Source organism: Protobothrops mucrosquamatus, unplaced genomic scaffold (assembly GCF_001527695.2).
Source record: "Protobothrops mucrosquamatus isolate PMUCROS unplaced genomic scaffold, P.Mucros_1.0 scaffold254, whole genome shotgun sequence".
NCBI lineage: Eukaryota > Metazoa > Chordata > Lepidosauria > Squamata > Viperidae > Protobothrops > Protobothrops mucrosquamatus.
The window spans coordinates 367,925-384,729 of NW_015386602.1; the positions used below are offsets into that span (position 1 = coordinate 367,925).

General features: G+C 36.8%; 1 protein-coding gene across 1 annotated transcript in view; it reads left to right on the forward strand.

Moving 5' to 3' along the window:
• The window catches only part of PCSK5 (proprotein convertase subtilisin/kexin type 5), a 140,264-nt gene that overhangs the window by 44,972 nt on the left and 78,487 nt on the right, over positions 1 to 16,805 (forward strand). Inside the window, exons 4-5 of the mRNA XM_015814469.1 lie at positions 8,421 to 8,564; positions 15,391 to 15,467. Coding sequence (XP_015669955.1) covers positions 8,421 to 8,564; positions 15,391 to 15,467 — 221 coding nt within the window. The remainder of the gene's footprint in view (positions 1 to 8,420; positions 8,565 to 15,390; positions 15,468 to 16,805) is intronic.

A 16,805-nucleotide genomic window follows, 5' to 3' on the forward strand; every position in this document is an offset into this window, starting at 1 on the left:
TAGAAGCTATCATAAGAATTAAATTTGGATAAACAGAATGGTTCAGAATAAAAAAGAGCATTAATTTTTTTATTGTTTTCTTTTCCTTAATCTATATAAAAAAGCAATTTAAGAATGGCATAATTGGAACATCTGATATATAGAATCAAACTTGGAGAGTGGAACATTAATAATTTGAGATATACAGGCAATATTACTTCATTAATAAAAATAAGGAAGACTTAGAAGAGTTAAATAAAAACTAAAATATAAAGTAAAATATCTCTGTTAATATTAAATATTAGGAAGTATTAAATATTAAGAAGGCAAAAGTGAAGTCAGCCACTGAGTTTACCATTGATGATTGAAGAAGGGAAGGTAGCTTTGTTATGTTCAACTAGACCATGCACTGGAAAGATAAAGAAAAAATTATTCTCAAAATGGAGGACTATAGCAAATTTAGACAGGTTTATGAAGAATAATGATATTTTCATGACAACACAAAGTTACAGTCTTTCCAGTAGTAATATCCAGCTGTATTCAGCTGTGTAAGATGAACATTAGGAAAGAAAGCAGACAATTTCAAATTATAGAATTTGAGATAGTTACTAACAGAAGCATGGATTACAATGAAGAACCAAACAATCAGCAACAAAATAAAAGACAGTTGCTCTCTATTTGGGCATGTGATGCAAGTGGAACAAGTAAAATGTAGCTCTACATAATGAGATTAAGAGGAGTAGAATACTAAAAGAAAAAAAAATAGCTAAAGAATCAAGGATATCATTGGAATGTGATAAGCGGTGGAGTATGATCAGGGATAAATTGAAACTATAAGCATTTATCCATTCAATCACCTGTGGCTCAGATTTGACTTAGTAGCACTAACTAACTTTAGATTTTGCCATGTCCGCCCCTGGAATTGCCTCTTTTCAGATCTGGAATTTGATCCTTCAATTAAAAAAAGTTCCTCATTTTTTTGTCTGTACAGATTAACAATGGATCTCCAATATTTCAGAGTTACATTGTTCTTAGCCATATACCAGGTGTTTTCTCATTTGCACACAAAACACATATATTTTGTACTAAAACGAGCCTTTTCACACACAGGCTTCGCTAGTAACAATGATGATGTCTTTTAATATGAATGATTGTATTCTACATTCATGTAAGGCAGACAGGTCAAACTCAAGGCCCGTGTGCCAGATCGGGCCCATGATGTGTTTAGATCTGGCCCACAAGCAGACTAGGAGGAGGAGGTGATTTACTATGTAGTGGAGGGGATGAGCTGAAGCGCAGCAGCATCAAAGGGGCTTGGGGGAGAGTCAGCTGGAGTTGTGGTGTTGATGGGGCTCTGCTGAGGCCCTGGGATTGACGCACATGGCTCCAACTGATCGGGGCTTCTGGTGGCCTCAGGAATGGCCGGCAGCCACACATAGTCTTCGGGCTGCGAGGCTGCTGGGGACCCCATAATCAGCGCACACAGCTCCAGCTGATGACCGCTGCCTGAAAAGGCCAGCCAGGCAGTGAGTAAATGCATGGGGGAGGAGAGGATATAAAAGGAGGGATTTTGGCGGGAAGGAGGAGTAGTGAGGGGGGAGAGAAGGTGATAGAGGAGAAGAGAGATGTTGGAGGGGCAAGCCTGAGAGAGAGAAGGGGACAACAACTGCCCCTTTGAGGGCAACCATAATGCTGATGCGGCCCTTAATGAAATTGAGTTTGACACCCCTGATGTAAAGTAAATTATTGTAGCAATTTTCAGAAGCTGTATTTGCAGGGTTCTTGACATTGGACAAATGATTTAAGCAAAACAAATTTTGTAAGGAGAAAAAAACTGACTGGGACGATAGATTTATATCTTATCATAGGATCAGCATACAGTATGGATTACCAGTGATTCTTTTGGTACTATATATAGTTCTATAATGAAAACTGTGGGCTAAAATTGAAAAAGCTGCTTGTGTTCACAGAAGAGGCTTATCATAAACCTGCTTCAAAAGCTGTTTGTCATGAAACCTGAGTGGGGAGCTTTTTTTTTTTTTTGAGACAAATAGTTGCTGAATTTAATTTTCATAGTCCATATTCCAAAAAATAAGTCCACCACATAGAGTTATTTGTTGGGTTTGTTCTGTTTAGTTCTTGATAAGTATGTTTTCTCAGTAAACATCTTAGTTTTGTCATTTAAACATTATGTACTCATTATGACTGCAGCCAAATGGAAAGTTGTACATTCACACCATTTTCTTGCTTATATGGTTCTAAAAGTCCCAATAAATAGAAAGTGCTTTTTAAATATTTGCAACATTGCTTTATTCCCATCAATTTCATTGTTTCCTCTTTCTGTTATACCAATGACCCTTTTCTGTTCAGCATTATGTATGTATTATTTCATTTAATTGTTTATAGGCTTAAATGTTCTTGAAAAGAATGTAGATACCTAAAAAGGATCTTTTTAAAAAAAATCCAAATATGACAGAGCAATATTAAGATGTGAAACCAATAAAGGAGATGTGAAAATTATATAAAAATACTATTTAAAGGTACTGTAAGAGAGTATGTATATGTGTGCATAATTTTCCCATGTTTTTTCCTGTTGTAGAGCAGGAAAAATAACATTGGTCTGCATATTTGCTGTCCTTTCATAAAAAGCAGAGCATTTCTAAGACAAGAGGTAGGGATAAAATGCTATGCATAAGGAAAACATTTCAGTATTTTTTCCCTAGACAAAACAATAAGCAGTTTAATTATTAATATAAGTACATATGTTATTAATTAATGATATATGCTAGTTTGGACTTCTATTACAAATTGCAACACATTTTCTTATTCAGTATATTCAGTGGTGTGAAGTTGATTGTTTCACCATTCTTCCAGGCTGCTCCATTGGCATCCTCCTGAAAGAAGTGAATTTTGGGTGTCAGACAATAAAAATATTATCTTTTCACAGGTGAACTTTATGCCCACGCAAAACTGTTGAAAAGAAAACTGCTAAGAAATTTTATTCAGCTGACTGTTTTAAACGGAGACTAAATCTTCTGAATGTCCATTTCTTAAAATAAAAAAGGATAGATAGAGGTGTTCAATAGTACAAGGAATGAAAAGTGTCAAATATACAAGCTGAATTCAGAAAAGGCAGAAGCCCAGACACATATTGCTAATGTCCACTGGGTAATGGTAAAGGCAAATGAATTTCAGCAGTTTTGGCATATCTGTTTTTTGATTGATTTTTTGCTTTATTAACAATACAAAGTCTTTTGACTTTGTGCAAAACAAGTGGATACCAAGTGTTGTGAGTCCTTGCCTGCCAGCAGATCCAGCAGCCGAGTCAGATGAATCGGATATGGGGGAAGGGTTGCCTGGAGTCACATCAGAGTCTATGGAAGACTCTGAGGAGCATGAAGACTCAGAGCTAGATGTGACACCTGGCCCATCTACTCATGCTCAGGCAGAGAGACAGCTGGATTGGGGGCCTGAACTGAGTGAAGATGAGGAGCAGCTGGGGCCTGTTCCAGATGCACGGATGTGCAGGGAGGAAAGGCGTGCAGGACAGCGGAGGGTGGTGGGGCAGCTCTCCAGGAAAGCAAAAGACACTAAGAAACCACGCCCTGGCTGGACTATAAAGAGGAGAGGTGTGGGAGGGGCTGGTTGCTAAATACAACCGTTCATGCTACGTCTTTGTGCTTCTGTCTTGCCTCAGGATTCTTGGATATTTAACCATGTTTGTCAGCTTTATGTCTGTTTGAGTGACTTAAACCTTGAGCATTCCAGCTGAGAACTCAGACTGATCTTGTTCATTTCAACAGCAAAAGGACTGGTTGGAGTTTTGTTCCATAAAAGCTGTGCCAAAAGAAAAGGGGTTTATCTTATCAAGTCCTTCCTTGTTCAGTACAAAAGGGTTTTTCCTCGTGAGTAAGCAGTTGAGCAGTATTCACGTAGGCTGGGACAGAACATCAAGATACCTGATATGTCTGTTAATGATGACCAAAATGTTGGAACAAAATATGGAGCAAGTAAATTGTTCAAAATGAAGAAAGAAGTATACCAAGTTATCTTCATTTAACATATGCAGAAAATATCCAGAGAAATGCTGGATTAGGGATCAGATTGGAATTAAAATTACTGAGAAGTGCCGATGATATCATTCTGATGGCTGGAAGTGTAGAAAGATTTAATTTCTTGTAGAATATTTTTTTAAGAAGTACAAAAACATCTTAAATAAGCCAAATGATGACAGACAGATAGAAGACTGACAGAATCAAATTCAGGTAATCAAATTCAGATCCAACAACTGAAGATCAATGAACGAATTCTTCCTTTGGAGACCAACACAGTAATTGCAGTAAGCAGAGGCAATTCTCTGTCAGGGGTGTCAAACTGTCGGCCCACGGGCTGGATGCGTCATGCGGAAACCGCATCCACCCCATTGCTGGCAATGGAAAAAAAGTCATGATACATCATGACATGTCACGTGACATTGGAATTTGACTGCTTTAAGTCATTGTTTTGACCTCCTCAACTCTGCTGAAATTGGACCTGGATTCCCACTATTTGATTGTGAGTTACTTCTTCCTCCCTACACAAAAGTTTCATATCTGTTTGGGCATCCAAATAGCTATGGAAAACCAGATTGATATCAAACTTTCTCAGCAGCTCTATTTCAGGTTGAAACACTGATAGAATTGATAGAATTATTGACAGAATTATTCCATCAATTTAAAAACTGATGTGCCACTTAGAGCTTTACATCTATCCTCTGTCTCAGTCTCTATAAGGCATCATGAACGCCAGCCAGGATGCACCTAGAAAAGCCAGAACAATTTCATCAACCAGTACTCAGAATCTTACTATATCTCTTAAGATGAGTCTTACATCCTCATATATACTTCAAACAGATAAATTTCTTATTGTTAGCAACAAAGAACAAGTGTAGACAGACTTCACCCAAATCAGCCACTTTCTTTTTGACCCAATTTTTGTTCATGCCAGGTGGATCTCAAAGCAATATAGACTGATTTCCTGCTCTTCAGGGCAGCTGCAGAATTGCATTAAAAACCCTCATTTTAATTATCTTGCTTATATTACTTAAAATAAAGAAGCATCTTGTTCTATGCCAAAATTGTCCAAAATGAATATTTCCTGACATGTTTGTCAAGCTTGGCTTCCTAGTTCTGTAAGCTGGCACAGAACCAAGATGTGTAACTACAGATCAACTGCAGAGTACTTCCCCTATTGAAAAGGCAACCCTGAAGCTTGAATAAGCAAGTCTCAATTAAAGAACACCTAACCAGAAGAAACCTTGGAGAGAACTGCTTTTTCATAACTCTCAAGAAATTAACAGATCATGGAAAATTAACCATCATGCAAACACTGGTTAACCTAAAACAGCTTTTATTACTTTCATCTCAAAGCTGATCTGGATAATTTGACACCAACTCTAGTGTTAACGAAAAAAGGTGTAAAGAAATTGCACCCCCAACCTAAAGTTGCCAAAATCACTAATGCCTCAGAATTTAACAAACACTCCTCACAATTGATACAAAAGCTACGATTGGCATAAAGAGCCATGGAAAGATACATGTTCAGCATCACAAGACAAAATAGAAAGACCTGCACATGGATTAGAGAACAAACAAAAGTATATGATATCATCATGAGAGTAAAAGAATTGAAATGGAAATGGACTGGTCACATAGCAAGAAGAACAGATGGCAGATGGATCCAGGCAGTAATCGAACGGATCCCACTTGATAAAAAACGTAAAACGAGATGGATTGACGACATCTGCAAGCATTGCAGGACCGTATTGGTTGGAAACATGCAGAAGAAGCCTTCATCCTGCAGAGGAGAAGGAAAAAAGGAAGGGAGGGAGGGAGGGAGGGAGGGAGGAGGAGGAGGAGGAGGAGGAGGAGGAGGAGGAGGAGGAGGTGGAGGAACAAAAAGTAGCTGTGCTGGCAATTCTTGGGTTCCCCACAGTGGTCAGTGTTGCACTGCTATTCCGTGAGCTGCACTAATTTCCAGTTTGCTTCATGGTCCAAACTCCATATATGAGTATGCCCTTGCTCACTGAGATATGTGAAGCTAGTCAACCAGCTCATATTTTCTAAGATAGTATTATTGACCATTATTATTAGCTTGTTTCCTGTGTCAAAGTAAGCTTAAAAAAATATTAAACAGATTCATGGATATTTGACTTAGCCTGGATGTATTTTGCCTGTTTGCAAGCATGTTAAGGAAAGCTTACTAGTGGCAGTAAAGATATTGCTGAAGAAAAAAACGGTTCAGGCAAGGACAGCCTGCTGACATCACAAAAGAAAAAAGAAATTGTCTTCTGGCAGGTTTCCAAATCCTTTCAAGGAAACAGAGTTTATAATCTCACACCTTTCTCCACAAATCAAAGCACAGGGCTGGTCTGAGGCAAAGAGCAGAAGTGTGTCATTTTTCTTAGTGAGCTCTGATAGGCAGGGTTTTTTTTCAGTGTAAATAAAACTTGGAAGCCAAGGCCAATTTGGGGATGAAAAACCAAAGGAGGTTTTTGCCTATTTCACTTTAAGATAAAGTATGGGAGACCTATTCATGGATTAGAAATTGAGTGTGGTTTTCTTTCTTTAGAATCAATTTGGAAATCAATTTCTATGAAAAATGAAGGTGCAAGAGAACATATAGAAGGATTGTTTTAACTTTATGAGAGAGAGAGAGAGAGAGAGAGAGAGAGAGAGAGAGAGAGAGAGAGAGAGAGAGAGAGAGAGAGAGAGAGAGAGATCCATTTATTTTAATGCTTACATCCATGGTATACCTATTAGAAAAGATTTCTGTAACTATTGGACTACATCTTCAATAGTTTTGCATCTATTTGTTTTCAAGGGAGGGAGGGAAGGAAGGAAGGAAGGAAGGAAGGAAGGAAGGAAGGAAGGAAGGAAGGAAGGAAGGAAGGAAGGAAGGAAGGAGGGAGGGAAGGAAGGAAGGAAGGAAGATGTTCAGTACAGTGTGGTTTAATACCTTCAGGAACTATGGATTTAGCAATGGTCTCACCTAATCTGGCTTTAAGAACCTTAACAACTATGGTCTTAATTGTTGGTCTCACAAAATATATGATAACTATGTATACTTTTAAAATATTTTCTCTCTAAAATCATACCTTACCCTCTCTAATAATATTTTTTTAGGAACTGGGAGATTTCATGGAAAGAGAAGGCAGAGAAACAGTTCATTTAGTTAGCTCATTTTTAATTTGGCAAAAAAACAATTACCGGTAATACAATACAGTTACGTATACGTTATTCAGATTTCAATAATCATTTTGCAAAAGCATTAAATAACTGAACATATTGATTGCATGATATTGTAGAGAGGAAAGAAAGAATGGAGTCCAATGGCCTATTGGCCACCATTACACATTGTAAAATACTAGCATATTCTACTGTATAGAGCTGTGAGTGGAAGCACGAAAGGGGATAGGAAAACAAGAATGAAGGAACTCTGAGAACTCTTGTAGCTAGTATGTGTTGCTATGATACTAGTACTAAGATTTTTTTTCTCCCTTTTCCTGCTTATTCTCCTTGAGTCCAGGGAAGCTGAAGCAAAGCACGACCACTGAGAGCCTCAATGGGATAGTCATTAAAAGGAGTCACTTTCTCTACAGGGTTAAGAGATAGGATGTGGATAATGAGCACACAGTTGTCTGTTAATTTCTTTGTAACTGAGCACCATACAAAATAAAATACAAATGGTTCAATTTTCATTTAAGCTAAAGTAGTTTTCAGAACTTTTACTATTATAGTCAGCTTCAGCTCAACAAGCTATTTAAGCTGTAGTTTTACACAGAAATTGTTTTGGTTATAGATTTATCTCTTACTGCTGCTGCTGCACTAAACATGCCAACATTTTTTCCATTCCCCCTTTTTTTTTTTGCAAATATAAGATTCTAGGTAGCCATTTCATAGATTATACAGTACATAACTCTATCCATACTCTCACATATATCCCACACATAAGCATTTGTAAGTGGGTTTGTATATGTGTGTGCATGTGTGTATGTATTTCCATGCTATTTTGTACAGGCATTTGGTCTAGTTTTGCCATGTTGAGTGCTAAAAAATTCAGATGCAATCCCAGAAGGGTAAGGAAAACCCAGAAAAGACATTTTATAACTCTTGGGATGATTTCTAGGAATATATAATAACAAAATGTTATCTAATAACTATTTCTCCATATAAAAAGGATTCTCAAAAGAAGTAATAAGTTTGAATCATTTTCTTTTCATTTGCCATTCATTAAAATTACCTTGCTGCTTCTTAATTAGGAGATTAGTTTTCGATCTCCTGTTTAATAAGTCAATATGTTGACAATTTATTTGGTTATGCTAATGAAAATGTTTTTTTATCTTGCATTTGTGACTTATCACTTACATGCAATCCTTATTTTGTTCTCTTCCCTTTCTCTAGCATTGCAGTGATAATACACATCTTTGTCAGTCAGATATGAATATTGTTGGTGCCTGGAGGAGAGGCTACACTGGAAAGAATATTGTGATCACTATTTTGGATGATGGCATTGAAAGAAACCATCCAGACTTGATGCAGAATTATGTGAGTGCCCATGTTGCTTCAGACTGCAGAACTTGTTGCTAATTGATAATAAACTGCCTCCGATCTGTGATCCAAAGACAATAATAAAATGCAAAACTTGCCTGTGTATTTGTAAAACATAGAATCTTTAGGAAAACAAGTGGAGATGCTGAGTTCAAAGGCAGAGGTTAAAATCCAAGAATCCAATCAAACTGTATCTGTAGACCAGACATGTCAAACTCGCAACATCACGTGATGTCGCACAACGTATGGGGATGGTTTTGCCATTGCCGGCAATGGGGTGGGCATGGCTTCCGCATGACGCATCTGGCCCCTGGGCCAGCAGTTTGACACCCCTGCTGTAGACCAAGGTATAATGCATATAATATTCTGGGGCAGTTACTAAGAAATTCTAAACAACTGAACTATAAGCAAAATCAGGGATGAGCAACCAGGTGAAGTGATCAGTTGTTTATATTCCATGTAGACTGAGTTCTTTAATATTAATATCAGGCTCTCCCTTATTAGCACATATTGTATTTTGTGCAGCTATGTCTTGTTTTATAAGCCAGTTGACTTCAATTTATTCTCAAGCTTATAAATACTAAGATTCCTCTTACCCAGGGGTCTTCAGACTTGGCCCTTTTATGACTTGTGGACTTCAACTACAGTATGCCTGGCTGAGGAATTCTGGGAGTTGAAGTCCACAGGTCATAAAAGAGTCAAGTTTGAAGACCCCCGCTCTTATCTATCTACTAAGTGTATCTTAGAATATAGCTGCAAAACATATTTACTAGAAAGCTATATATATTCCATCATGAATTTATCAATTAATGTTTTGAAGGGCTAAATCATGTGATATATTAGTACACATTGCTAATGAACATTTTATTTTAATTTTAGCACTTTGTTTAGATCAGAGTTTTTTTATTACTAGCATTTTCTGATTCAATTATGATATCTCATCCTGCCTATCAAATTCTTAACTGTAACCTTTAATGAGGATACACTTTCCTCTTAAACTCACATTAATCAAGCTGTTTTTAGAAAACAGCTGTGTTTACATATTAGACTTAGGCATAAATCATGGTTTAAAAACCATAATGCTTCGGTTCATATAGCACATTAAGCCAAAGTCAAGCTAACCACATCACTAATTTACTACAATGAATGCTTTAGAAATGATTTGACATCAGGTTCCTAAAATTGTCTAGAGAAAATGTGAAAGATTGTTTAGTTCTGGGAAACTATCTTCTTTTACAAGCACTATACCTATATGTATACTGTATATGTAGCTAAATAAGGAAAAATAGAAAAGAGGGAAATATTATAGATTTAAGGTGCCATAGATGCTTGTAATAAAAATTAGCTTATAAGTTTTAAGTCACATTTATGCCAAACACCCTCCTAGAGTAACTCATTCCTCCTGTAGGCAGTCCTTGAAAACATCCAGTCCTTAGCAAAAAAAAATAATCCCAACTCTATTGTCTAATATTGAAGACTGTTGAGAAAAATTGTTTTAAGTATATAAGAGAATTTTTAGAAATTCTAATTATCAGCAAGTTAGGAGTTTTTTTCTTAATATTTGTTAAGTCCAAGAATGGTTAACTTTCATTACCAGAGTTTATTAGCCAGGACACACATAGAATTCAGTAAACAATCAGAAGTCAGAAACCAGAAGATCTTCTTTAAATCAGAAAGCTCAACTGTGTGGCTTTGAAGCATATCAGTGGTTTTTTTCATTGCTCCAGTTCTGGGGCTGTTATATAAATAAATAAGCTAGCAACTAGTTTTAATTGCTTGAGTAGTTACTTCTTTTCCACAACATAAATATTAAAAGCCCCTGCTCCCATTCTTTTCTTTTTCCAATCCCCAAGCACAGAAGATCAGTTGCAGAATTTATTCTGTACACGCTTCCCCCCCACACACACACCATTCAATTAGGAGGAAATTAAAGCTTCTTGCAACCTAATAAAAATGCAATGTAAGCTGAATTGCACAGTTGTCTCTTGTTATGAAGCGCATTTTGCAGAAAATAGAAGAGGAGCAGGAAGCACAATGCTTGGGCTACATCAGGGGTGTCACACTTGCAATGTCACATGACGTGTCGTGACGTATGTTGACTTTTTTTCCATTGCCAGCAATGGGGTGAGCACGGTTTCGGCATGACACATCCGGCCCGTGGGCTGCCAGTTTGACACTCCTGGGCTACGTGGAATTGACATGTAGACTCATCTCCCTGACCCAAGTGAGGTTTCAGGAAAAGCCAAGAAAGGTTTATAACCGATTTGTCCAAACTAACTGAATAGCATTCATGCTTGTTATAGTCAAAACACAGTGTTGTAACTTCATTTATATGTATGGAGAATACTAATGAAATTTAAGTAATATGCTAGGCCAGTGGTGGCGAACCTATGGCACGGGTGCCAGAGGTGGCACTCAGAACCCTCTCTGTGGGCACGCGCGCTGTCGCCCCAGTCCTAGGTCTTCAGCTGGGTTTTATAAAACCTTTTTGCTTTAGATTCAATCAATCAGTCAATTTCAACTTCTCGCAGGGAAAAAAAAAGATCTCGCAAAGTTGGAATTGATTGATTGAACCTTTTAATCCCACCCAATCTGCCGTTACTACCGCAGCCACGCCCACCCAATTGGCCACATCCAGCCAATGGGCCACACCCACCCGGCACTCGACGATGCATAAGTGGATTTTGGGTTGCAGTTTGGGCACTCGGTCTCTAAAAGGTTCGCCATCACTGTGCTAGGCTCCCCAACACTTACTCAAGTAACTGATAATCAGTTTTATCACTTCATTTAACTCTGCCTTTATCACAACAATATTGGCTGGCAAAACAAGCATTGCTTTGGGTCTCATTCCTTCCCTGTTTCTTGAATGTGACTATGCTTCATTCTTGTTTTTTCTAATGGAATTATATGTGTCCATGCAAATATTAGCGACATAACTGATTTTAAATTCAGTTCTTAGCACTTGGAATATACTCTCTTAGCTTGAGCTTTATTTTTAAAGTCTGCATGATTTGAACAAGCAGAAGGTTCTCAACAGATACCAAGCTGACAAATACAAGCTTTCCTCTTTTTAAGGCAAGGCTATGAATGTTGTTTTTTCCGTGGTTTGCCAGTCTCCGTGGCAATGTGTCTCATCATGCCAGCTACTTCTGTTGCCTCTGCTTAATAACTAACTATGCCTGCAGGTCACAACCTGCAATTGATGAGGGGCCCTTTCCAGGGCAGCCCAAATTTGCCAATTAATGATACCAATCCTCCAGATATCCACAAATCCAATGATCATACATAACAAACCACAGTCTCTCACCAGGCCGAGTCACTGAGCATTCTTCAATGTCATCCTAAGCCTGTCATCCTACAAAAAGCAAGACGAAAAACTGTTTTGTAAGCAGTTCATGAAAATTATTTTTAACTTAGAGCAGGACATTTGCTACATTGATTCAATGCAACTCAGGTTTTCTGCTGATTAATTTAAAAGCTGTTATATTTTTCCTCTCTTTTCTGCTACTTATCTTTAAAAAGATGGAAGGGGAACATTTAAAGATAAATTAAGCAATATTCTACACTGTTCTGCACTTCCTACTTTAAACTGAATATTCTGACAATATTTAGCGAAAATATTATTTCTCACGCTACACCCACCGCATACCCTTAAATTCTGTTTTAGACAATCCATTCACACTTTAAGTAGAATATGAGAGCATGGAGAAGGCAGCAAAGTGAGAAGATAATGCTTCCACAGACAGGATATGATCTATCAGCAGAATAATGTTTTCAATTTCATCCAACATCAAGGGTTTCCTTGGGGAGGGAAAGTAACTTCATGTGCATCATGACCTAATTTTCATCATTCTTGAAAAGACATCAAAATGCACATGACTTCATTGTAGTTTTTATTATATCCACAGTTATTTGACCTGAATTTTGAATACCTGGTCATGCTGAATGTGATCGCCTTTTGGACATTTGACATGAGCAATTTGATTGATTTTGTGCCATCAAGTTGTTTTCATCATTTAGTGTTCACATATATCTTCTACATGATGATCTATTCCTAAACTCTTTTTTTTTTCAAGTCTCCCAACTGTGCACTCATCACTACTGTAATTGAGTTCCAGCCAGTTTGCAGCTGGCCGTCCTCTTCTCTTTTCTAATCACTGAATTGTATCATCTTATTATACTGTATGTATTGGAACTCTTTTGAAATGAATGCTCTGTGCTTTATTCACTTTCTCATCTCTCAACATTTTTAATCTGGCCAGTTGTAATATTTCACTTACAGACATTTTGATGCTTTCTCATTATAACTGATGGCATTAGTAAAAATTTAATTTCAAACTTTTGAACTGAATTGGTTAGCCCTCAACTATTGAATCACAAACTCAAATAAAAGATTCAAATCTCCTTGAATCTCAGATCATCAATATGAATCAAATCAGGCTTGAACTGCACATGCATACAAATTCAGCTGTATCATTTGACTGGAATCAAAAACAGCTGTTTTCTACAGGAAAAGTGGAGAAAATAAAATCAAATTTTACACCCATTGTACCTATTAAAGATATGAAAAGGTGTAATTGATACATGTATAGTATCATTTTCAAAGTGGGCTTAATAATTGAAGTTGTGTTTGCAAATCCTTTTATGAACACATGGAGATATTTCCTTTAGGCAAGTAATGTTCTCTTAGAGTCACCTAAATAGCTATGTCTTTTAGCAAGAATGAAGGTAATCCACGTTGGAAATAAATATATGTGTTGAAAAGGATTTACATGAAGAAGCTTGGCATTATTAGAATCACATGAATTTATTTTAATTAAGGCAATTATTTTTCATAAATAGAGGTAGTTAAATACAGGAGTTGCGATACATGGGCATGATGCAACCCTCCTTCATCTTCATTCCCTGCAGCCTGAATATGCTTTATCCATCCGTGCCATGCTACTGCCTAAAGCTGGCATGAACTCACTTATCCCCAGCACCTCATTCACAACTTTTCCTTCCAAACATGTATGATCACTTTCTATAGAGGGGATGGGCAGATAGTCATGGATCATGAACACGAAGAATCTCCATTGATCCACATCTCTCAGCACACCTAGGAGAAGTCATTAGGGAGACATTGAAAGGTGGACAAGTTGGAATGCCCAGCATTAGCATCTCAGGGTTTAGTTGTGCACCAAGTTATAGGGCTAAAGAAGAGAGAGAGTTGAGGTTGCAATCATTGCAGCATTCTATATCTTACATTGTAGGAATTGCAACTGTCTGGCTGCTGAGGAAAGGAAAAGCAATGGCTGAGCTTCCCCATTTGTTCATTACAAAAGGGGTGGAGATGAAGTTACAATGAGGCTGCCAGAACTAAACATTGCCTCTGTCAACTCTGCAACGAACCTGACTGAAGCCATCTTGCTCGTTTTCAGTTGCCACAAGATTGGGGGAGGAATGGGGAGTTTTATGCTAATCTAAACAATTCTCTGTCCCATGGGAACCAAGATCATTTCTGTTCATTAGACTGGGGGTTGAGCCCAATGTTAGAAAGCCCGCCAAATTATTATATTGGGAAACATAGTAGTTTGCATAGATTTTGGGGTGGGAAGTTTAACTTTGTAATGCTGTTACTTTTTGGAGGGAACTTTAGTCTTGGTTTCACTTTTGACTGTGCTGATACTTTGTAGCCAATAAACATGTTCTTAGAGAAAAACTCAAGCCTCGGATTTCTGCTTTAATTGGTCTCATCTATCAAAACCATGACATTCTCTTCACTAGATTGGTAGCTATGGGTTCCTCAAATAGATGCCTCTTTTTGAGTTCTCTTCTCTGGCAAAATAAAACAAAAAATCAGCTGGGAAGAGGAACAAAGTGTGTCCCTCTTTGTATACCTTCCTTTACTCGGGCTTTAGGAGAATAAAACTGTGATATGAAAAAGTCCATATATTCCAAAAAGAAAGGAGAAAAAAAACATAATCAGAGAAGGAAATGTGATGTACCATCCCCGTGTGGATCAACAGAAGAGATGAATAGGGACTAGAGAGTTGTATTGGGGAAAGCTTAGCAGCTTTCTCTAAGAAATGTCAGCTTTTTGTAGGAAAGATTGATCCTGCAAGGCAACAACTGGAAAAAGACTGGGGCTACCATTAGCACTAAGGAAGCAAAAATAAACTGTAATGACCTCATGCTGGATACCTATCAAATGTTGGGGTGGAATGTGTGCAAATTTCTGAGCTGATTCCACTTTTGCTTCTAGGAGCAAACCTGACCAGGGTGAGTGGATAGAAAAGGGGAATAAATATATTTTTATTAGAAAATGAGCTTCCATCTAAAAGATATATTGTCTATTGTGGTCAACCTACACCTTTCTAATGATGTTAGAATGATTGCTGATGCTTCTAGAATGCTTCTAAAATGATCCTAATGCTTCTAATGATCTCAGCATCAATCATCCTTGGCCAAATTTTCTGAAATTGCTGGGAGTGCAATATACCATATAAATATAAATTAAAGTGTAATTATTAAAAATAGATTCTATATTAATGTATGGCATAACTTCTATCTTGCAGTCCTCAAATTAGGAATTCGTTCTTATCTAGCTCTCATGATGGCTTGATTTTGAGACCTATGCTTTAAGAACAATTCTATATCCTAAATACAATTAAACAGTTAGTTTTGGACAAGCATCCAATACAGAACCACAGGAATCTTAGTTAACCTAATTACATGCCTATAAAAACCTGCTAAGGAATATATGAATTTAGATGAATCAATAGCTAATTAATCAGGTTCTGCTGTCCCTTCTTTTTCCATCTTACTTCACTGTTGGTTACAGGACCCAGATGCCAGTTTTGATGTCAATGGTAATGATATTGACCCTATGCCTCGATATGATGCCAGCAATGAAAACAAGTAAGTTCAGTGATCTATATTGTATAGATACAGAATGTAGATATTAAAGCTGATGATTTTAAATTAAAATGTGCTTCTGGGTAAATTAAGTTACATATACCTTATTTTTAGATATATATACTTAATCTACAGAATGAATTGCCTGAGCAGATGTTAAATAACTTAAAGATTAAAACATTAAATTGTTATTTATTTTCAGCATAATTATTACCTCCTTGGCAAGTTTTTTATTTTATTTTTGCTAATGATTTTAAAGTTTAGCCAATGGTAGAATCTCCACAGCTAGAAAAAAAATTAAATCTTCCCATTAAATTTATTCTGAAAAATCAGTGACCTTTCTGAGCAAATTTGCATAGTGAGTTATAGGGAGGGGGGGGGAAGTGTTGTAAAAATTGCTTCTTATCCTCAGTATGGTTGCCACTTTTCCACCAGTCACAAAGAATTACTTTTCAAAAGGTTTATAATATTCTTGTTATGAAGTATGACTGCCATTGTAGGAATAGAAAAGTTGTCAAATAAATAAATGCTGACAGCATTTGGATTGGTGGGTTATGAGCTAAAAGAGGTATGAGGTAGAATGAAATAGAACTGTGATCTTAACATGTTTAATAGACTCCTACACTAAACTGCTTCTTATGGGCTTGGATGAGAATCTGTATTACTTTCTGATGGGTTGGTTATTCCTTTTTGTTAGGATGGATATTTTCCTCCTATCCTTTGTACCCGTTTATATATTCACATGCAAAAAGATTCTAACTTGATTTATCAGTTTTTTACCAGAATTATTGTACAAAAATGAAGCAATAAAACCTACTGCAAATAAGTTGATCATGATGACAGTTCCAAAGAGCCAGAATAATATTTTGTGCTGATGTAGTGCTTCAGATATTAATATAAGCTTATGACATAAAATTTAAAATTTATGTCATAAAATTTAAATCATCAAAATATTAATGGATGCCCAATATCTGCATGCTTGTGTTGTATTATCTCAGTTTAGCTAACTTAATATATGTGGTGATAGACATGACTTAAATTATAGACTAATCCTTCTTTCTCCAAATTCTATCTTTTTAATAAGTAGCAAATTGTATCAGCTTCCTGTTGTGATGAATGCAAACTTATAAAAAATACTGTTGGACTGGCAATAGGGAAATTCACATTTATGTTTCTTTCATTCTCATCCCAACCTACTTCACAATTTTTTTGCGGATAAAGTAGAAAAATGACGCACTATTTGTGCTATTTTGAAGTCCTGAACAAATGGTGGGATATAAATTGCATGCATATACTGTATACAGGTAATTTATAATGATTGAACTTAGTCTAGAAAATGAT